The 23,890-nt window shown below is 53.0% G+C and overlaps 1 protein-coding gene across 7 annotated transcripts in view; it reads left to right on the top strand.

Moving 5' to 3' along the window:
• The window catches only part of TCEA2 (transcription elongation factor A2), a 620,358-nt gene that overhangs the window by 267,600 nt on the left and 328,868 nt on the right, over positions 1 to 23,890 (top strand). For all 7 annotated transcript variants that reach the window (XR_013598494.1, XM_078651653.1, XM_078651650.1 and 4 more), the window contains one exon: positions 14,535 to 14,689. Coding sequence is in view for 6 of the 7 variants with exons in the window: in XM_078651653.1 (XP_078507779.1) it covers positions 14,535 to 14,689 (155 nt within the window). In the remaining variant the exon portion in view is untranslated. The remainder of the gene's footprint in view (positions 1 to 14,534; positions 14,690 to 23,890) is intronic.

Below are 23,890 nucleotides of genomic sequence, written 5' to 3'. Positions count from 1 at the left end.
TACAAATATGTATGCCTGGGGTCCTCTTAGCTCTCATCCATTTGTGATAGCTGTCATGATGCAATTCAGGAGTTGGAGGCATAGCTTGCCCGTGACTCTGCTAAAGGGAGTACTAGGCCTCCGACCAGATCCAGTGCTCTGACACTAAGCCATTCTTCAAATACAACACTGGCTTCACAGGAGAGTAAGTGCAGAAGACCATAATGATCAGACTAATCAGAACTGAGCTACATGCTGCAACCCATACAACATTTCTCCTCGCTTGGTGCTTCCTAGCAACAGCCATTCTAGAGTTCGTACTTCTGTATCAAATTTAATGGAGCCGTCATGCCTAGTTTAGTATCTGCGCCAAAATGGATTGTTTTGATTATGGCACCACTGCTGATGTCACACCCCTCATTAAGGACTAACTCAATCAGGAAGAAGGCTCTGAAGGTGCTACAAACACTTTGTCACAACAATTGAATCTGTTTTAAGGTTGTTTTTGTTACCTTTTTGGATTATACTCCTTACTTTTTATTCCTTAAGAATGAGCCACCTAGGGATAAGCATAACAAGTGTGAGGCTAAGAACGTCCGCCCAGTTTCCAGTCAGATTTTGTCCTCTCAAAGTCAAACATTGTGTCCAGACTGATTCGGTCCTCTTATAAAGTCACAAAATGAAAGCATGCTCTACACTTTGTCAGAAAAGGAGTTTGCTTACAGCAAAGGCCGGCTTTGGCTGATCAATCTTACTTTACTGGAGTCGCCTGTAAGGTAACTGAGACACTGGACATTCCTCTTCATACTGAACATCCTGAAGCAAATCTTTTTACCAATATTATTGCCAAGAAAGCAGACCTCAGGGCCATTACTTTTCAACAAATTTTTAATGAGTTTGCCCAGGCATGTGGTCTTCAGCAAGTACACTCCTACTGCTGTTCTGTGTACTCTTCTCCAGAGAGTCTAGTGATGCAGATGTTGTCTACCAAACAGCCTTTCATTTGGTATCTTCTTAGCAAGAAATGTACCATTTATGCCTCGGCAGTTTAACCCTAAGATCTTCTAATACTTTGTCACATGCTCCTAGGAAATTTCTTCACTTGTGGTGCCTAGTTTGATGGTTTTGTTGTGTCCAAATAATCTATTTAGACTTGCCTAAGCACTATGAATGCAGTGATTAGGTACATGTGCAGTGCTTTGGCGTCACGCTGGATGTGATCAGCGGCTTTTGGTGAGACTGTCCAGTGGTAATTCCTGTGCTAGCACTCTTTGGTTAAAAAGGGCATTAGTTCATTGAAGCATTTTAAACAGTACCGATCTATCACCAGGGTTGTGGGCTAGTTCCCCCTAGAAAGAAGGAAGTTTAGCTACAGAGCCTAAGGTCACTCCAGCTGTCTCAAACTTTATCCCAGCAACCGTAAACATTTTTTACCACTACATGTGTTGTGGTGCACTCAGGATAAGAGAGCCTCAATCTTCCTCATCATCCTTGACTGCAGACTTACAAAACCACTTTGAAAACTTGACTTTTAGGATTTCATCTGTCCACTCTCGAGATGGGCGGAGTTCCTACCTTGGAATTGGGAAAAGATAACGTTGTTGTAGATTCTTGTACTAGGTTTTTTGCTGCCCTTTCCTAGGAGACTGATACTCCTCACCATTAATCGTCTTCCCTCCCACACCCACCACACCCCATAAACCTATTGTTGAACTCTGTCTTCATCTGAAAGAAACAGGTTAGTATTAGATTCCTTACCTTAGAATATCCCCAGGCGTCAGTCTGGATCCGGAAACTTTTGCGTAGCAGTACCCCTGCGCGTCGGTAGGCGTCGTCTGCAGGCGGCTCCGCGTCGTCGGCGTCGTGCGCCGTGATGACGTCGCTGGAGTATATAGACGCCGCCTCCGCGCGCTGACGTCAGTTCTTCTTTTTTCCGCGCCAGTTAGCGCAGATCCGAAGAGCAGTACTCCGGTCTTTTGACCAAGTGTTTGTAAAAAATTTAATCTTTCTACGGTGCCGGTAGGATGCCTGGATTTAAGAGCTGCGACGAGTGCGACCGCATGATGTCGGTCACCGACCACCATCGACTCTGCCTCCGGTGTCTGGGCGCGGACCACGACGTGGAGTCCTGCGTCGACTGTCGGGCCTTGACTGGAAAAGCTAGGCGGGAGCGGTCCCGCAAGCTTCTCGAGCTCCGGGTGTCGGCCCCGCGTCGAGAGCGGTCCCGGTCCGGTCGGAGGTCGAGGGAGCGGTCGAGGGAACGATCGCGGAGCCGCCATGGGCGCTCCGGGAGTCGCCACCATTCCTCCGGCTCGTCAGGTAAGCACAAGAAGTCGGGGCGTCGCCATCGCACCCCCGACTCCCCCCGACGCCCGCGTAATGCGGCCGGGGGCTCGGGTGACCCCACCCCCGCGGCCCCGCGTGGGTCGCCGACGCCGTCTACCCCATACCCGTCGGTCCCTGGGGAAGGCGCGTCGCGTGAGGAGATCGAGGCCTTCCTCATTGCTATGAGGGCGAGGTCTTCTCCGGCGGGGCCTTCGGCGCCTGCGGGCCCGTCGGTCCCGTCTGGGGGCCCAAGCGGTTCGGGTGCTCCTGCCCCGGCGCCGCCGGCGGCTCCGGCCCCGGCGCCGCTGGTTCCCTCTGGTTCGTCGCCGGCTGGTCTCCCGGCCTCTCCGGCGTCGGTTCCTGTGGGCCAACCCGTGGTACCGCCCCCGCGTGGTGCAGCGACTCCGCCGTCGGCTCCGGCCGGCGTCGGGTCCCCGGCACCGCCGCCGCGCGGCGCCACCCCCCTTTCCTCCCCGACTCCGGACGCGGAGTCGGACCGGCGCCGGCCGACGCCGGATCCGACGCCGATGGGGCCCGTTGACCCCGACGTCTATATCGTCGACCCAGAATATGGGTATAATGACGATGAGTATGGAGAGGGTTGGGAGGGGTCTGGGGACCCTCTATCCCGTGCCTGCCAGTACGATGTGGACTGGGTAGGTGATCTGGGTGATGCCAGTGGCCTGGACGAGTCGCCCAACCCTGGGTTTGTCTCTCCGTCCCCTGTGGCGTCTGAGGCAGGTGCTGCCTATTCGGTGGTCCTGATGAGGGCTGCCAAGGCCTTGCACCTTGAGCTCCCCGTCGCGAAGGTCAAGCCGAACATTCTGACCGAAGTGTTTAAACCGCAGTCATGCCCCCAGGAGCCTCTGCTGCCGTTTAATGAGGCCCTGTCGGATGTCCTTTTGGGCACCTGGTCCAGGCCCGCTTCTGGTGCGCCGGTTGACCGGAATGTCGCGAGGCGTCACCGTCCATGCTCGGACGACCCTGCCTTTTTATCCACCCATCCCTCCCCGGAGAGTCTGGTGATCCAGGCCTCCACTTCGCAGTCCGCATTTCCGTCGGCTCCGCCCGATAGGGAATCAAAGCGGTATGACCAATTTGGTAAAAAGGTCTTTTCCTCTTTGAGCGCTGGACTGCGGTCTTGTAATACCGCGTGCCTCTTGGGCCGCTACACCCACTCCCTGTGGGATACGGTCGAGGAGTGTCTGCCGCAATGTCCCCAGGAGGTGCGGGACAAGCTCACACGGGCCTTAGTTGAAGGCCGGGATGCGGCGCGGTACTCGATCCGTTGTGGTCTCGACACGACCGACTCGTTGGGACGGGCGATGTCCACAACGGTGGCGATTCGTCGCCATGCTTGGCTGAGATCTGCCAACTTCTCGCCAGACGTCCAAAATTCACTCATGGACATGCCATTTGATGGCAGTCGCCTGTTTGGTGACAAAGCGGACCACGCGCTGGAGCGCTTCAAGGACTCCAGGGTCACGGCCAAGTCCTTGGGTCTTTCGACCCAGCGCCAGCAGACGGGTTCGTTTCGGCCCTTTCGTGGCCAAGGGAGGGGAGGTCCCACACGTGCTGCCAGCCACGCGACGCAGAACGCTCCCCAGCGCGGTGGCGGCCGTGGTTTCCGCCGTGGTGGCGGTAGAGGCCAGCGGCGTGGTCAGTCCACGCCTCCCTCCGCTGCTGCATCCAAGCCTTCCTAGTCCGAGCTTTCGGGCTCACGTGACGCCAGTGGGTGGCAGGGTTCGCCATCACCACTCCCGCTGGCGCGCGATAACATCGGACAGGTGGGTGCTGCAGCTTGTCCGAAGGGGCTATGCCCTCCCCTTCGAGTCCACTCCTCCAGCCATGCCACCGCAGAACCACCGTGTGTCGGGGGACCACTTGACACTTCTGCAGGAGGAAGTTACGGCCCTCTTGGCCAAGGGGGCCATCGAGCGCGTTCCTGGCCCAGAAGTAGGGTGTGGTTGCTACTCCCACTACTTTCTGGTACCCAAGAAGGACAAGGGAGGCCTGCGTCCTATCTTGGATCTACGGAACGTCAACGGCTTCCTCCGGAAGGAGAAGTTCAAGATGTTGACTTTGGCTCAGGTCTTGGCTGCTCTAGACCCACAAGACTGGATGGTAGCGTTGGACTTGCAGGATGCGTATTTTCACATCCCCGTCCTGCCGGCCCACCGGCGTTACCTGCGGTTCACGGTAGGCCACGAGCACTTTCAGTTTATCGTGCTCCCATTCGGCCTTACCAGCGCCCCACGGGTGTTCACGAAAGTGGTGGCGGTGGTCGCAGCTCATCTGCGCCGGTTAGGGGTTTCAGTCTTCCCCTACCTCGACGACTGGCTGTTGAAGGCGGGCTCGCCCCAGACAGTCGTCCACCACCTTCAGATGACGGCAGACCTCCTGCACGAGCTGGGGTTTCCATCAATGTGCCGAAATCACACCTGTGTCCCTCTCAAAAGCTCCTTTTCATCGGAGCGGTTCTCGACTCGGCGCAGTTTCGGGTTTATCCTCCGGAACGGCGAGTCCGGGATATTCAGGCTCTGATTCCCATCTTTCAGCCGTTATCCCGGGTTTCGGTCAGGTTGACGCTGCGGCTTCTGGGGCTGATGGCCTCCTGCATCCTTCTGGTGCATCACGCCAGGTGGCGGATGCGGGCTCTGCAGTGGGACCTGAAGTTTCAGTGGGCCCAGCATCAGGGCAACCTATCCGACCATGTCCTGATCTCGGAGGGCACTGCGAGACAGTTGCAGTGGTGGCTTACGGACCGCGATTGGGTCAGGGGCAGATCCCTCTCCCTTCCCCAACCGGAGCACGTGGTTGTGACGGACGCGTCCCTCCAAGGCTGGGGTGGCCACTTGGGAGAGGCGGAGATCAGAGGCCTCTGGTCTCCGGCGGAATCCCGGCTCCATATCAACATGTTGGAGCTGCGGGCGATTCGCCTAGCACTGAAGGCATTCCTCCCCTTTGTCAACGGGAGTGTGGTGCAGGTGTTCACGGACAACACCACCGCCATGTGGTACTGCAACAAACAGGGCGGTGTGGGGTCGTGGACCCTTTGCCAGGAGGCTCTGCGCCTCTGGCAATGGCTGGAACGTCAGGGCGTGACTCTGACGGTTCAACACCTGGCAGGTTCTCTGAACGCCAGGGCGGACGAACTCAGCCGTCGGTGCTCGGTGGATCACGAATGGCGTCTGAACTCGGATGTGGCGAGAGGCTTCTTTCAGCAATGGGGAGAGCCTTGGTTAGATCTATTCGCCACAGAAGAGAACGCACAATGTCATCAGTTCTGCGCGTTGGAGTTTCCAAGACGGCACTCGCTCGGCGACGCCTTTCGGCGCGAGTGGAGTTGCGGTCTGTTGTACGCCTTTCCGCCTATACCACTTCTGCCCAGAGTGCTGAAGAAGATCAGGCGCGACCGGGCCCAAGTTATCCTTGTGGCTCCGGACTGGGCTCGAAGGTACTGGTATCCCGAGCATCTGAAAGAAACAGGTTAGTATTAGATTCCTTACCTTAGAATATCCCCAGGCGTCAGTCTGGATCCGGAAACTTTTGCGTAGCAGTACCCCTGCGCGTCGGTAGGCGTCGTCTGCAGGCGGCTCCGCGTCGTCGGCGTCGTGCGCCGTGATGACGTCGCTGGAGTATATAGACGCCGCCTCCGCGCGCTGACGTCAGTTCTTCTTTTTTCCGCGCCAGTTAGCGCAGATCCGAAGAGCAGTACTCCGGTCTTTTGACCAAGTGTTTGTAAAAAATTTAATCTTTCTACGGTGCCGGTAGGATGCCTGGATTTAAGAGCTGCGACGAGTGCGACCGCATGATGTCGGTCACCGACCACCATCGACTCTGCCTCCGGTGTCTGGGCGCGGACCACGACGTGGAGTCCTGCGTCGACTGTCGGGCCTTGACTGGAAAAGCTAGGCGGGAGCGGTCCCGCAAGCTTCTCGAGCTCCGGGTGTCGGCCCCGCGTCGAGAGCGGTCCCGGTCCGGTCGGAGGTCGAGGGAGCGGTCGAGGGAACGATCGCGGAGCCGCCATGGGCGCTCCGGGAGTCGCCACCATTCCTCCGGCTCGTCAGGTAAGCACAAGAAGTCGGGGCGTCGCCATCGCACCCCCGACTCCCCCCGACGCCCGCGTAATGCGGCCGGGGGCTCGGGTGACCCCACCCCCGCGGCCCCGCGTGGGTCGCCGACGCCGTCTACCCCATACCCGTCGGTCCCTGGGGAAGGCGCGTCGCGTGAGGAGATCGAGGCCTTCCTCATTGCTATGAGGGCGAGGTCTTCTCCGGCGGGGCCTTCGGCGCCTGCGGGCCCGTTGGTCCCGTCTGGGGGCCCAAGCGGTTCGGGTGCTCCTGCCCCGGCGCCGCCGGCGGCTCCGGCCCCGGCGCCGCTGGTTCCCTCTGGTTCGTCGCCGGCTGGTCTCCCGGCCTCTCCGGCGTCGGTTCCTGTGGGCCAACCCGTGGTACCGCCCCCGCGTGGTGCAGCGACTCCGCCGTCGGCTCCGGCCGGCGTCGGGTCCCCGGCACCGACGCCGCGCGGCGCCACCCCCCTTTCCTCCCCGACTCCGGACGCGGAGTCGGACCGGCGCCGGCCGACGCCGGATCCGACGCCGATGGGGCCCGTTGACCCCGACGTCTATATCGTCGACCCAGAATATGGGTATGATGACGATGAGTATGGAGAGGGTTGGGAGGGGTCTGGGGACCCTCTATCCCGTGCCTGCCAGTACGATGTGGACTGGGTAGGTGATCTGGGTGATGCCAGTGGCCTGGACGAGTCGCCCAACCCTGGGTTTGTCTCTCCGTCCCCTGTGGCGTCTGAGGCAGGTGCTGCCTATTCGGTGGTCCTGATGAGGGCTGCCAAGGCCTTGCACCTTGAGCTCCCCGTCGCGAAGGTCAAGCCGAACATTCTGACCGAAGTGTTTAAACCGCAGTCATGCCCCCAGGAGCCTCTGCTGCCGTTTAATGAGGCCCTGTCGGATGTCCTTTTGGGCACCTGGTCCAGGCCCGCTTCTGGTGCGCCGGTTGACCGGAATGTCGCGAGGCGTCACCGTCCATGCTCGGACGACCCTGCCTTTTTATCCACCCATCCCTCCCCGGAGAGTCTGGTGATCCAGGCCTCCACTTCGCAGTCCGCATTTCCGTCGGCTCCGCCCGATAGGGAATCAAAGCGGTATGACCAATTTGGTAAAAAGGTCTTTTCCTCTTTGAGCGCTGGACTGCGGTCTTGTAATACCGCGTGCCTCTTGGGCCGCTACACCCACTCCCTGTGGGATACGGTCGAGGAGTGTCTGCCGCAATGTCCCCAGGAGGTGCGGGACAAGCTCACACGGGCCTTAGTTGAAGGCCGGGATGCGGCGCGGTACTCGATCCGTTGTGGTCTCGACACGACCGACTCGTTGGGACGGGCGATGTCCACAACGGTGGCGATTCGTCGCCATGCTTGGCTGAGATCTGCCAACTTCTCGCCAGACGTCCAAAATTCACTCATGGACATGCCATTTGATGGCAGTCGCCTGTTTGGTGACAAAGCGGACCACGCGCTGGAGCGCTTCAAGGACTCCAGGGTCACGGCCAAGTCCTTGGGTCTTTCGACCCAGCGCCAGCAGACGGGTTTGTTTCGGCCCTTTCGTGGCCAAGGGAGGGGAGGTCCCACACGTGCTGCCAGCCACGCGACGCAGAACGCTCCCCAGCGCGGTGGCGGCCGTGGTTTCCGCCGTGGTGGCGGTAGAGGCCAGCGGCGTGGTCAGTCCACGCCTCCCTCCGCTGCTGCATCCAAGCCTTCCTAGTCCGAGCTTTCGGGCTCACGTGACGCCAGTGGGTGGCAGGGTTCGCCATCACCACTCCCGCTGGCGCGCGATAACATCGGACAGGTGGGTGCTGCAGCTTGTCCGAAGGGGCTATGCCCTCCCCTTCGAGTCCACTCCTCCAGCCATGCCACCGCAGAACCACCGTGTGTCGGGGGACCACTTGACACTTCTGCAGGAGGAAGTTACGGCCCTCTTGGCCAAGGGGGCCATCGAGCGCGTTCCTGGGCCAGAAGTAGGGTGTGGTTGCTACTCCCACTACTTTCTGGTACCCAAGAAGGACAAGGGAGGCCTGCGTCCTATCTTGGATCTACGGAACGTCAACGGCTTCCTCCGGAAGGAGAAGTTCAAGATGTTGACTTTGGCTCAGGTCTTGGCTGCTCTAGACCCACAAGACTGGATGGTAGCGTTGGACTTGCAGGATGCGTATTTTCACATCCCCGTCCTGCCGGCCCACCGGCGTTACCTGCGGTTCACGGTAGGCCACGAGCACTTTCAGTTTATCGTGCTCCCATTCGGCCTTACCAGCGCCCCACGGGTGTTCACGAAAGTGGTGGCGGTGGTCGCAGCTCATCTGCGCCGGTTAGGGGTTTCAGTCTTCCCCTACCTCGACGACTGGCTGTTGAAGGCGGGCTCGCCCCAGACAGTCGTCCACCACCTTCAGATGACGGCAGACCTCCTGCACGAGCTGGGGTTTTCCATCAATGTGCCGAAATCACACCTGTGTCCCTCTCAAAAGCTCCTTTTCATCGGAGCGGTTCTCGACTCGGCGCAGTTTCGGGTTTATCCTCCGGAACGGCGAGTCCGGGATATTCAGGCTCTGATTCCCATCTTTCAGCCGTTATCCCGGGTTTCGGTCAGGTTGACGCTGCGGCTTCTGGGGCTGATGGCCTCCTGCATCCTTCTGGTGCATCACGCCAGGTGGCGGATGCGGGCTCTGCAGTGGGACCTGAAGTTTCAGTGGGCCCAGCATCAGGGCAACCTATCCGACCATGTCCTGATCTCGGAGGGCACTGCGAGACAGTTGCAGTGGTGGCTTACGGACCGCGATTGGGTCAGGGGCAGATCCCTCTCCCTTCCCCAACCGGAGCACGTGGTTGTGACGGACGCGTCCCTCCAAGGCTGGGGTGGCCACTTGGGAGAGGCGGAGATCAGAAGCCTCTGGTCTCCGGCGGAATCCCGGCTCCATATCAACATGTTGGAGCTGCGGGCGATTCGCCTAGCACTGAAGGCATTCCTCCCCTTTGTCAACGGGAGTGTGGTGCAGGTGTTCACGGACAACACCACCGCCATGTGGTACTGCAACAAACAGGGCGGTGTGGGGTCGTGGACCCTTTGCCAGGAGGCTCTGCGCCTCTGGCAATGGCTGGAACGTCAGGGCGTGACTCTGACGGTTCAACACCTGGCAGGTTCTCTGAACGCCAGGGCGGACGAACTCAGCCGTCGGTGCTCGGTGGATCACGAATGCCGTCTGAACTCGGATGTGGCGAGAGGCCTCTTTCAGCAATGGGGAGAGCCTTGGTTAGATCTATTCGCCACAGAAGAGAACGCGCAATGTCATCAGTTCTGCGCGTTGGAGTTTCCAAGACGGCACTCGCTCGGCGACGCCTTTCGGCGCGAGTGGAGTTGCGGTCTGTTGTACGCCTTTCCGCCTATACCACTTCTGCCCAGAGTGCTGAAGAAGATCAGGCGCGACCGGGCCCAAGTTATCCTTGTGGCTCCGGACTGGGCTCGAAGGTACTGGTATCCCGAGCTACTCAGCATGACAGTCGGTCCCTCGATCCGCCTGCCCCTTCAGGAGGACCTTCTGTCGCAGCAGCAGGGGACGGTCCTCCACCCGAACCTGTCCAGTCTCCACCTCCATGCGTGGAGATTGAGCGGCGACAGTTGAGGCCATTTGACTTGCCTCCTGAAGTCTGTGATGTCATTCTGGCAGCCAGGCGTCCCTCCACAAAGTCGGTATACGCCTGCCGGTGGAACAGATTTGTGGCATGGTGCACAGCAAAGGCTGTGGATCCCCTTTCTGCCCCTCTGTCTGAGGTTCTCCTCTTCCTCCTTTCCCTTGCCCAGCAGGGCTCTGCTCTGGGCACTATCAAGGGCTATCTTTCTGCCCTTTCCGCCTTCTTGAGGCTACCTGATCAGCCATCTTTGTTCAAGTCCCCTATTGTGTTAAGATTCTTGAAGGGCATCACGCACATGTATCCTCCCACTCCGTTCGTGATGCCTCAGTGGGACTTGAACTTGGTTTTGACTTTCCTGATGTGCGCTCCCTTTGAGCCCCTTCATTCCTGTCCTCTCCGTCTTCTCACCTTAAAGACGGCCTTCCTGGTAGCCATCACCTCTGCCAGGAGAGTGAGTGAGCTCCAGGCTCTTTCTATTCAACCTCCTTTCTTGTCTGTTCATCCTGATAAGGTGGTTCTTCGGACTAGACCTTCTTTCCTGCCCAAGGTAGTCTCTGCTTTTCACATTGGGCAGTCCATCACCTTGCCCTCCTTCTTCCCGCCTCCGCATCCTTCAAAGGATGAAGAGCGGCTCCATCGTCTGGACCCAAAACGTGCGCTTTCATTCTATATGGATCGCACACGCCAGTTCCGGGTGGATGACCAACTGTTTGTTGGCTACGTGGGTGAGAAGAAGGGAAGGGCGGTACAGAAACGGACCATCTCTCGGTGGGTCGTCCTGTGCATCAAAGCATGCTACTCTTTGGCTCGGAAGGAGCCTCCTGTTGGGCTGAGGGCCCATTCCACTCGGGCCACGGCGGCTACTACTGCCCTGGGCCGGGGAGTCCCTTTGCAGGACATTTGCCAGGCGGCCACGTGGGCCTCGCTGCACACCTTTGCGAGGCACTACTGCCTGGACAGTCAAGTCCGGAGGGATGGCTTCTTTGGCCGTTCGGTCCTCCAGGACTTTCTGGTGTAGGTTGTATTGGTTCGCAGACCCACCACCGGGGTTGGTATTGCTGGGGTATCTATTCTAAGGTAAGGAATCTAATACTAACCTGTTTCTTTCAGATGAACAAGTTACTTACCTTCGGTAACGATATATCTGTAAGAAACAGTAGTTAGTATTAGATTCCTTACCGCCCCTCCCATCCTCCCCGTTCTGCGAACTGATACCTAGGGTTAAGGACATCCCTTTCAGGGCCCTAGTTTTCAATGGCACCAGTGTTGGTTCTCACATGGCTCTGCGTGTTCTGGCGCGGAAAAGCTGTGTGCAAAGAACTGACGTCAGCGCGCGGAGGCGGCGTCTATATACTCCAGCGACGTCATCACGGCGCACGACGCCGACGACGCGGAGCCGCAGGGGACGCCTGCAGACGACGCCTACCGACGCGCAGGGGTACTGCTACGCAAAAGTTTCCGGATCCAGACTGACGCCTGGGGATATTCTAAGGTAAGGAATCTAATACTAACTACTGTTTCTTACAGATATATCGTTACCGAAGGTAAGTAACTTGTTCTACTCAGCATGACAGTCGGTCCCTCGATCCGCCTGCCCCTTCAGGAGGACCTTCTGTCGCAGCAGCAGGGGACGGTCCTCCACCCGAACCTGTCCAGTCTCCACCTCCATGCGTGGAGATTGAGCGGCGACAGTTGAGGCCATTTGACTTGCCTCCTGAAGTCTGTGATGTCATTCTGGCAGCCAGGCGTCCCTCCACAAAGTCGGTATACGCCTGCCGGTGGAACAGATTTGTGGCATGGTGCACAGCAAAGGCTGTGGATCCCCTTTCTGCCCCTCTGTCTGAGGTTCTCCTCTTCCTCCTTTCCCTTGCCCAGCAGGGCTCTGCTCTGGGCACTATCAAGGGCTATCTTTCTGCCCTTTCCGCCTTCTTGAGGCTACCTGATCAGCCATCTTTGTTCAAGTCCCCTATTGTGTTAAGATTCTTGAAGGGCATCACGCACATGTATCCTCCCACTCCGTTCGTGATGCCTCAGTGGGACTTGAACTTGGTTTTGACTTTCCTGATGTGCGCTCCCTTTGAGCCCCTTCATTCCTGTCCTCTCCGTCTTCTCACCTTAAAGACGGCCTTCCTGGTAGCCATCACCTCTGCCAGGAGAGTGAGTGAGCTCCAGGCTCTTTCTATTCAACCTCCTTTCTTGTCTGTTCATCCTGATAAGGTGGTTCTTCGGACTAGACCTTCTTTCCTGCCCAAGGTAGTCTCTGCTTTTCACATTGGGCAGTCCATCACCTTGCCCTCCTTCTTCCCGCCTCCGCATCCTTCAAAGGATGAAGAGCGGCTCCATCGTCTGGACCCAAAACGTGCGCTTTCATTCTATATGGATCGCACACGCCAGTTCCGGGTGGATGACCAACTGTTTGTTGGCTACGTGGGTGAGAAGAAGGGAAGGGCGGTACAGAAACGGACCATCTCTCGGTGGGTCGTCCTGTGCATCAAAGCATGCTACTCTTTGGCTCGGAAGGAGCCTCCTGTTGGGCTGAGGGCCCATTCCACTCGGGCCACGGCGGCTACTACTGCCCTGGGCCGGGGAGTCCCTTTGCAGGACATTTGCCAGGCGGCCACGTGGGCCTCGCTGCACACCTTTGCGAGGCACTACTGCCTGGACAGTCAAGTCCGGAGGGATGGCTTCTTTGGCCGTTCGGTCCTCCAGGACTTTCTGGTGTAGGTTGTATTGGTTCGCAGACCCACCACCGGGGTTGGTATTGCTGGGGTATCTATTCTAAGGTAAGGAATCTAATACTAACCTGTTTCTTTCAGATGAACAAGTTACTTACCTTCGGTAACGATATATCTGTAAGAAACAGTAGTTAGTATTAGATTCCTTACCGCCCCTCCCATCCTCCCCGTTCTGCGAACTGATACCTAGGGTTAAGGACATCCCTTTCAGGGCCCTAGTTTTCAATGGCACCAGTGTTGGTTCTCACATGGCTCTGCGTGTTCTGGCGCGGAAAAGCTGTGTGCAAAGAACTGACGTCAGCGCGCGGAGGCGGCGTCTATATACTCCAGCGACGTCATCACGGCGCACGACGCCAACGACGCGGAGCCGCAGGGGACGCCTGCAGACGACGCCTACCGACGCGCAGGGGTACTGCTACGCAAAAGTTTCCGGATCCAGACTGACGCCTGGGGATATTCTAAGGTAAGGAATCTAATACTAACTACTGTTTCTTACAGATATATCGTTACCGAAGGTAAGTAACTTGTTCATCTTGTTGACAAATGGTGCGATTCAAAAGGTTATTTTCACCAGAGAGGACCAGGTTGCTACACAAGGTATGTCGTAGTTGCCACTCCATGTGTTTCATAGTCTCTCAAGAAGTGGGTGGATTTCGACAGAACCTGAATGTGCTGTTTCTCAACAAATTCTTCAAAAATGACGATTGCTGAATGACAAACCTGCCACAAATTATGCATACTGTTCAAATTCATAACTTACTGAACCATTAGGACTCTCACTTTCATATCCCATTTGTAGAGGAAAGCAGGAATTGTCTGAGATTTGTTGTAATGAAGAGCACTACCATGTAGCTTTCATTCATTTTGGTATTTTGGCTGCCCCCACTGTGTTCACAAAGGTCATGGCAGTAGAAAAGCCCACTTGCACCACCAAGATATACATCAATAGCAAGACTATCTAAAGTAGATCTATGAGAGCTGGATCCCTACCATATTTTCTGGATAATCTCTCACATTTAAATTAGTTACTTTATTTTCCATTCTATGCTATTTTAAATCTATCTTATTTGGCTATCCTAAAAATGTAATTGGTCTTACCTTCCTAGACCTACATTGGACAACCTGATCTTTACCCTTATCTGTTTTGTCGAGGTATCTTACCCTAAGCTGTTATGGCGTCACCTACCGTACCAATTCTGAAGCACTTCACCAATACAGGTTAATAACTAAATTTCACCCACTGTAGTAGTTCCAATGCTTAGCCCTTCAACCTCTTCAGTTGCACAAACTGAACCTCCATTTCATTGACTCTGTTTCAGCCACAATAATAACACAGTCTTAGAAGGACAAAAGTAATACTGATTGGTGAGGAGCTAGATTTAGCCAAGGAATGTGTATAGTCAGTGACTGAGTCTCATGTTTCAAGCGCTAACTGCTGATCTTGTCAAGGACCATTTATCCAAAGTCTTGCAATGGCTTGGACATCCCGAGCTTAGAACTGATAAGGTTTATGGACTAAGAGTATAAGAGTGACTTTGGTGATTATTTCTACTGGTGGTACATTAGTTCGACTAACCTACATTTCTACCACATAGCTAAATTTGAGAAATTTAGGAACGTACTTCACTCACCAGGTAAATTATCAACCCACAGTGTTTAGTATAGAATCATAAGTCTTTGAGAATGTGAGAGTTATTAGGTTATGGATTATAGTACATTGCAAATATTGCGCTGTTAATTTCAAGATCATTCAAATTTTTTATGGTAATTGTGTGAACTCCTTAACTCTTCTCCAACGTATCTACCAAGAAATTAAAAACACAGACCTTCGGTATAAGAATCGAGTGCGGAGCAGGATTTCAAACTTAAAGGACTCCAGAAATCCAGAGCTAAGGAAGAATGTTTTATGTGGAGCAATAACCCCGGAGCAGATTTCACAGATGAGCTCTGAAGTAAGTGGAATAATTTTACTTCCAATGTTTTCTTTCATTGACAAAAGCCTGCCAAGTAAAATGTTGTGCATTGTAGGATCCATACTGGATGTTTCCTCCTGTATGCAGCAACCTCAGAACACTTTTTTATAGAGTAAAAACCTTCAAAGTCTTGTAATGAATGTAAAAAAATGCAATTTTCCAAAAAGGCATTCAGCTGCTATAGATCCAAAACAGGCCAGTTTATTCCAAAATCTTATCTCTAGTCATAACCAAATTTAAATAATACTAAAGGCATAATTACAGCATCTATTCAAAAGCTGTGCTGATGTGCTAGATTTGACCTTTGAAACTCTTACATGCCAAAGAGAAACATGAAAGTATAGGGGCCTGTCAGGTCAAAGGCCTGCAAGACTGAAAAGCATGCACTACACCTTTAACGCTCTAACAGGTTCCATCTCCTAACATGCACTGTATTTACAGTTTGGCTAATATCCTCAGCTCTTTTTACTGGCTCCTGCTGAGTGGATCCAAGAACTATTTTTTTATTCATTCTTATGGATACTTCAACCTGCAGATTCCTCACCATGTGAATAATCTCATGCACCAGACTGGATCTGGATATCTTTTTCTCAGGAATTTACTCGTGCACTGCTAGGTGACTTCATACAGCTCCTATTCAGATGCGTCCCGTCCCAGAAGGGTGGTTGGGGCCATATATAATTTCCACCTCCACGTGTAGACGCCTATTCCTTTCTTTCTGCGCCTTCTGTAGTGGATCTGGCATCTGCTCCCTCAATTTCTGACATAGTTCATTATTCAATAAAGAAATTCCAGTGTGTATGGGATGTCTTCCCCTAAATCAACAGGTTTTAAACCATGTAAGTATTGCCACGAATATATGTCGGTGATGGACTCTCGTGAGGTCTGTTTGTAGTGTCTAGGCTCTTGGCATGACTCGAACTCGAGTGACAAATGTGCTCAGATAAATCCAAAGACCGTCTAGGCCCAGGGGCAACAGGCTATCAAATACCCAATCCCCACCCCTCCTTCTGCCTCTGCTGTAAAACCCCTGTAGTTTTGCAGCTTAAATCTGTCTGGATTCACTATGCTGTGCATTATTCCGCCATCTAGTGGTTGGGTCCGGAATTGTAGTCTTTTTTTCTCATTTTTTTGGGGGGGTTTTTCATGGCCCAGTTGGGCGTCGTCATACCACCATTTGGTGTCCTTCGTGACGTCGACGTGCTTCCTCTGGAAGCTCCTACCTTTAGTCACCATCTTCTGATTCTTTTTTCCGCCGTTGGGTCTGGATCGTTGCTGAAGAGTTCCAAAGTTTTGGTAGAGGAATCAAGGAAAATCGCAGAAAATCGTCGAGAATCAAGTTTTCAGCTACCCGGACTACAGGTCAGGTAACCGGACCAACGAGGGAGAAGGTTTACGACCAAAACCTCGAAGTTCGACGGAGAATGTGCTTGCAGGGGGCTCCCTGAGCGCGGGGATGTACAAAAGACTGTTCAAGTTTTGCATCTATTGCCACCACAAATACGCCCAGAAAGATCAACATCCAGTCTGCAACCTTTGCCTACCGCTCGACCACAGCAGCGAAGAATGCAACGCATTCTCTGCTTTTACACCCAAGACCCTCCGAGTAAGGGAGAGGCAGAGAAAGACGAACCACAACATGCAGGGGCAGGGGCCACCTCCATCACTCCGAGACTTGGGTCTCTCCAGTGGAGAGAAGGACAACCTCGCCGGAGGACTGCACAGTCGTCGAGGTCCATAAGAAGATGTCGAAGGAGGTAAGGGAGTCGTCGACCCCTAAACACTCTCGAAAGGGTGAAGCTAAAGCCCCGAGCGACACTCTTAGAAGCGAAGCTAAGTCCTCGAAGGAAGCTCTGCAGTCGAAACACTGGACGAAGGCAACAGCTACCAGGGACAGTCGGCCGAGCAGATCCTCCGAAAAGGACTCCCAATCGCCAAAAGCCCTCGAAGAAACAAAGATCGTCAAAGGTTGCCCTTGAAAAGGACACTTCAGCGCCAAGAAAAGAAGGGCTGGCATCGTCGTCGGCATCGACGGCCCCGAAGAGAAGCACTCCAACCCTCTATGCTGAACATGCCGCTGAGATGGAGAGGAAGAAGAGGAGGCTCGAGGCCGAAATGGCGAGCATCCTACAGCCGAAAAAGGACTTCGACGAGAAGATGAGCCAATATACCATTCCGCCGAAACCCGCACTCGAAGTCTAAAGGGACGATGAGGACGCGGATCTGCCGAAAACGCCCAAACCAGTCGAGGAACTGGGAGACGAAGACTACTATTTCGAGGGAGACGGCGACGAAGATCTGCAAGATCTCGATGCCGAATCGCCGGAAGAAAGGGTAGACACTTACCATTCAAGGCCCTCGCCGCCAGACGACATAGGAATCTACAACATGGTCGTATAAAAGGCTGCAAAGACTTATGGAGTGAAAATGGAGGAGGAGAAGCCAAGGCATGTTTCCTCCTGGAGACTCTACTACCACAACAAACTAGGAGCTAATTCCTGCCCATGCTCCCTAGTGTGCTAGATCAAGGAAGAGAGGCCTTTAAGAAGCCAGCAGTATGCAAAGCTGTGACCCCTAGAACTGAGAAGAAGTACAAACATTCTTCAAAGGACCCTGCATACATCCAAGGTCAGTGCCAGCCGACTCCATAATTGCAGCAACGAATAGGAAGAGGGCCAATGTAACCACTAATTACAGACCACCTCTAGACAAGGAGAATAGGAGGATAGATCTCATAGGGAGAAAGGTGGAGAGAAATGCGGCAATACATTGGCGCATCGCAAACTCCAACAGGTATGCATACCAACACTGGGATGAAGTGGGGCAGCTCCTAAAGCATCTACCAGTACCAACAAAGAGCAGCTCACCTGGTAGAAGAAGGAAAGAACATGGCGAACACATGGCTAAAATCAGCATTGGATGCTGCAGAAACATCGAGCAGGCTAATGATGAAAGGAGTGACCGAGAGAAGACACGCATGGCTCAGAATTTCGAGATTCAAACCAGAGGTGCAAAACAACATCCTAAATACACCTTTTAATGGAGAACAACTGTTCAGCACGCCAGTTGACGACAAGTTGACGCAGCTCAAGAAGGACAACGAAACAGCAAGGTCCATGGGAGCATTGCAGTTCAGAGGAATGAGAAGAGGCACACCCACAAGAAAGCCTGGAGGTAGAGGAGGTAACATGCCTACCACATTGCACCAAACGTTCCACCAAGGCTACCAAGGGAACAACCAAGGGCAGCAGCAGCAGGGACAGCATCAGCAGAAGTGGCAGTACCAGCCCCGGGGACAGTCCTTTCGAGGGCGTGGAAACGGACGAGGACAAAAACGAAGAGGAGGCCAATAGCCCGCAACCAAGTGACTCCACCATGGAACAGGCCCCCACCCTAGCAACACCTTGGCGTGGGCGGAAAGACGTAAAGAAAAACTGCAGCCGAACGTTCAGCGACAAACAGTACCTCGAACACTCAACACCGGTAGGGGGAAGAATAAGAGACTTCATCCAGGAATGGAGGAAGGTCACATCAGACAAATGGATACTAAACATCATACAATACGGATACTGTATAGAGGTAGAAAAGCAACCTCCGAACAGAAAACCAAGAAGCAAGGCACACTACGCAAAGGAGCTTTCGCTCTTGTAACTGGAGGTGCAAAAACTTCTCAGCAAGGAGGCAATAGAGGTGGTACCGCAAAACCCGAGGAACAAAGGGGTTTACTCAACTTACTTCCTGGTGCCAAAGGTGGACGAAACACTAAGACCTATCCTAGATCTAAGGTTCATGAACAAATTCATAAGAACTCAAAGATTCAAGATGACTTCCCTACAAGAGGTAATACCACAAATACAGCAAGGGGACTTCATGACTACTATAGATTTAAAGGACGCATACTTACACATCCCTGTCAACCACAAACACATGCGCCTGCTAAGGTTTGTGATCCACCAAAGCCACTACCAGTTCACAGTACTGGCATTCGGCATGAAATCCGCACCAAGGGAGTTTACAAAATGCCTAGCAGCTTTTGCAGCACACCTAAGAAGGCAAGGAATACACTTATACCCTTATCTTGACGACTGGCTCGTAAAGGCAAGTTTGTACAGCCAATGCAAACTACGAATCCAGCAGGTCTTACTAACACTAACAACACTGGGTTTCTCGATCCATTGGGAGAAATCGTCAACAGAACCAGAACAAATCAAGATATTCTTAGGGGCAGAGATTGACACCATACAGGCCAAAGTGTTCCCCAGCAGGAAGAGAACATTGGCGATACTGAAGGAAACATGTCATTACCGCAAGGGGCACGTTCTGACAGTGAAGACAGTGAGCAAGCTGATGGGAATGATGGAGTCATGCATTTACCTAGTCCAAAATATTCGACTACACATGAGGCCAGTCCAGGAATGGATACAGCAGCAATGGTCACAGGCAACTGGGAGTTGGGAAGATATAGTGGTTGTCACACACGCAGTGCATCAGGAAATAGCATGGTGGGACAAACAAAACATATCACAGGGGAAACCATTCACACAACCAACTTCAACAGTGACCATCACGACGGACACCTCCCAGCTGGGGTGGGGCACGCATATGCACAAGCTCAAGGTGAGGGGGCTATGGTCGCAACAGGATGCGGTCAAGCACATCAATTACCTGGAACTGAAAATGGTGTTCCTAGCCTTAAAAGCATTTTAGAGGGAGCTGTACAGAAACAGGGTGTTGATCTAAACAGACAACACCATGACGATGTTCTACAACAACAAACAAGGAAGAAGGCAGTCAGTAGCGCTATTGAGGCTAGCACAGGAGAAATGGACTTGGGCCATTCCACCGAGGATACACCTAATAGCAATCCATCTCCCAGGGAAGGACAACGTGGAAGCAGGCAGACTCAGCAGGCAGACGTCAAGATCCCACAAATGGGAGATCAACCAACCGGAATTAAAGAAAGTATTCCGGAAGTGGGGCACACCGCAAATAGACCTATTTGCAACACACCAAAATGCCAACACTTCGCATCCAGAGAACCAGACCATCGGTCACAAGGGAATGCGCTATGGATAAGTTGGTCAAAGACATTTGCATACGCTTTTCCCCCGATACCACTGATACACAGGGTACTCAGCAAATGCAGGATCAGCAACATGTCACTGATACTAATAGCACCTCAGTGGGCCAGACAGTCATGGTTCTCACAAATAGCGGAGATGGCGCAGGCACCAGCACACAGATTCCCAAAACAAAGGAACCTGTTAACAATGCAGAACAGAAGGGTGCTACACCCAGAGCCAGAGAGCCTCAGCCTGGCGGCATGGCTCCTGAAGACCTAGAGTTTCCACGCCTCAAACTACTTGCAAGCACAATGGCAGTGCTCAGGGAGGCAAGAAAGCCTACCACAAGGAAATGCTATGTAGCAAAGTGGAAAAGATTCTCAGAATGGTGCATTAGAGAGAAACTGCAAAGAGATCACATGGGATTCAACATTAGTAAAATACTTCACACATCTACTGCAAAGTAAACTCAGCTACTCATCCTTAAGAGTACACTTAGCAGCGATTGTACATTATACAAGAGGAGAAACGGGGAAAAGTTTCTTTACCTCCCAAGTAGTAAAAAGATTTCTAGATGGAGCGAAGAGGATCGCACCTCCAAACAGAATGCCAGCACCGGCATGGAACCTCAACATAGTGCTGACCCAATTGATGAAGGCACCATTCGAGCCGATGCACAAGGCGAGACTGCACATGCTCATGCTAAAGACAGCCTTCTTAGTGGCTATTACATCACTGCGAAGAGTAAGTCAGTTGCAGGTGTAGGAAGGTGGATACCTGACTATGGTTACCCCCAACTTTTTGCCTAGTGTTTAGCTGGTTTTCGACTTCATTGGCCTGGGATCCTGCTATTCAGGACCCCAGGCTATCTGCTCTCTCTGTAAAATGGACTCCATGTACTGTAGGTACATACACAATTGGGAAGTGGTTCACCTTGTCAGCCCCTGTAGAAGTGTACCCTAGGTACTCAGGGCATAGGTGTAACCAAGGCCTACCAGGGGCTGCAGCATGTATTATGCCACCCCTGGCTGACCACTCAAATTGACACAACTGGCTGATCACTCAGCTGGGGCAAGGTTGTGTAATCACCCCTTGCTTAGGTATAGTATCCCTATACCTACCTTATATATAGACACATAGTAACCTATAAGTCACTCCTATGGCAGGCCTTAACAATCCTGGAGGCAGAGTGCTTGGTTATGTGTGAGATGGTGCTCTAGCATGAGCTGAGCCTGTCTGCAGCTTTCGGAACCATGTCCTTATAGCTGTTCTATGATATTTCCATACCATATACTCTTAAGTGCATTATGAACCTCGCCGTTAAATGCTATCTTTGGTTTGGCTTTATCCAAACATGTTGTGTAAGGTGTCATACGCTTTGGAATACTACCCCCTCGCCAATTCTGGCGACGCGGGTAGCATTCCACCCTTCCAGAGGGAGAAGAAATGTTATTGCTGACTATCCCGGTTAAAGTTAACCAGAGCCCCAGCGTCACAAAGTGGACGCTGCTGCCACAGACACAAGTCTGACCCCCTGGTGCTGGGTGTCCTTCCAGTCACGGAGGTTTGGACAATAGGTTTCCTGCCTGGAGAGGTGCGAGCACCACCCCAGACAGGAGTTTGTGTATTGGGACAGGGAGGGCTGAATAGAATGAGACACTGCCTGGGGCACACTAGGTGCTCCATGCATACCCCAGTTCAAACCGGTTGCTGGGGCACTCCAGCCCCAGCTCTGGCGCGAAACTGGACAAAGGAAAGGGGGTGTAACCACCCCCCTTCCTGGTCCCACCCATAGGAGGGACCTAGAAAGTAATCCAGTCCCTTTTAGTTGTATAAAGGTAGGAGCTGAGTCCTAGGACTTTAGATTAATCCTGGAATCGAAACTTGACATGAAACTCTGGACCTTCGACTTTCTGCTGAAGCTGAATACTGAAGAATCTCCCTTGTGGCCAAGAAGTGACCACCCTGGGCAACCAGGCACCATCCAGCAAATCAACAGGCTTGCTTTGTCGACACTCCCGCCGGGACCCGAGCACAGACCTGACAAGACCCAGACTTCCAGACCTCTCTGACCCTCTCTTCACGACTGCAGCATAGCTGAGATCCATGGAGGCGACGAGACACGTGGGACCTGACATCTTGAAAAGCCTGCAACTTGCTAACTATGCAGCCCACGAGTTCTGCGTGGGGCCCTTCTGCTTGTGTTCTGCTCAACGCGTTGTCCGGTTGCTGGCCGTTTGGCTAGTAGCCTCTGTGACGACAATCCTTTTGAACCAACTCGCTGGTCTGGTTGCTCCAGACTGGCCCTTGCCTCCCTGCAAAGGTGAGGCACCTCAGACCTTGCTGGTCTGCATCAGAAGCCTTCTTTGAATCCTGCGTGGGTTGCCTTTGCCAAGGCTTGTTGACTCCAATCCGGCAGTCGACCCCTCCATCTGCGAGAACCTTCGTGGGACAGCTCGCCTCCAGCACCTGGTTGTCCTCGACGCCTCCTGGTCCGCGTGGCTGAAGAGACAAGCTTCAAGACAGCACCTGTTTGCTCCTCGACGTCGTCTGGTTCCTTCCTGGTTCCACCCGGTCACTGGCTAGTGACCCAGACTCTGTCCCCTCTGCTTTCAGGTCCTCTTCATCCTCGATCCACCCTTGGATCCACCCGGACATCTTCCTCCTCGTCGCCTGCAGCATCTTTCTTCACAGGCTCCATAGGCTTCAACGGCGAAACCCGACACATCTTCACACCTATGCATCCGCTTCCTGTGGGTGAGGTAATGCGAGTATTTCGGTGCTCCCAAGGGTATTGACTATCCAAGTGTCTAGGTTTTTAGTTGTTTCCTCCTAGCTAAACCGGAAGTGTCCTAAATCCTTCTTTATCTAACTTCTAAGTTCCCATTGACTTTACATTGACTCCCGCGTGTGTGTAAAGACACTGCACGCGCCACCTGTGGGCCTCCTACTTCTAAACTAAGGTTCAGATAGTGTAGCCCCAGCGATGCCCTAGGCCTTTCCTTTTCTCGTGACGTGGTACTTATACCACTTTCTTAATATATGGTTTGCTTCGCCCCTAGGGCCTAACTGTAAATTGTGCAACTTAACGTATCCTGACTAAGTATCTTGTTATGTGCTTTGGCCTCTGATCTCATAAAGAGTTCAGAGGAGTGTGTTAGTGAATAAATACATATATATTTTATATATATCCTGTGTGGTGTCCTTTCATTTGATATTCAAGGGGTTACATATGGTAAAACAGCTGGCTTTACACGCCCTCAAGAGTCTTTTAGCCTAAGACTGTTCTGTCCACGCTACCACTAGGATAGCTGGTCTATAAGGTTGACTTACAACCATCACTATAAGGGTTGTTTGAACTGGTGCAAGGTGTTCACTAGAATAGCGAACATCATATACCGGGCCAACTTCTCACAGCAGGCGCTAACACTTCAAGAGCCCTTCCTGCAGAAACACAGTGATAGGATTGTAATGAGAACCGACTCACACTTCATGCCAAAGGTGGTGTCTCGGTTCCACATCAACCAAACAATCCAAATACCTAGTTTTTTCCAAAACCAGACCACAAGCATAGAGAGAGCGCAGCACACACTGGACGCCAGGAGGGCTGTGATGCACTGTATAGAAAGGACAAAGGAGTGCAGGAAGACAAAGCAACTCTTTGTTTTCTTCTCAAGCAGTTTTTTGGGACGACCAGTTACCAAAAATACAATTGCGCGATGGATTGCACAAACCATACAACTATGCCACAAACAAGCTGGGCAACTGTTACAAGGAGAAGCTCATGCTCACTCAACAAGGAAGAAAGGAGTAGCGATTGCGTTTCTGGCCAACACACCGATTCAACATGGTCTTCATTGCACACTTTCACTAAGCACTACTGTGTAGATATCCAAATGAACAAAGAAGCGCAAGTGGGACAGAAGGTCTTACAGCACATATTAGGTAACCAATGCTCATCTTCCACCCAGCCACCACAATAAGGGTAAACCGCTACAAAGTATGCACAGCATAGTGAATCCAGAAAGATTCACGCTGCAAAACGTATAGTTTCTTACCTGTCGGTGTAGTTTTGCAGCTTGAAGACTTTCTGGTTTCACTAGCTAACTCACCCGCC

Source organism: Lissotriton helveticus, chromosome 7 (genome assembly GCF_964261635.1).
Source record: "Lissotriton helveticus chromosome 7, aLisHel1.1, whole genome shotgun sequence".
In the NCBI taxonomy this organism is placed as follows: Eukaryota; Metazoa; Chordata; class Amphibia; order Caudata; family Salamandridae; genus Lissotriton; species Lissotriton helveticus.
This window is presented reverse-complemented; position numbering and strand designations above follow the sequence as displayed.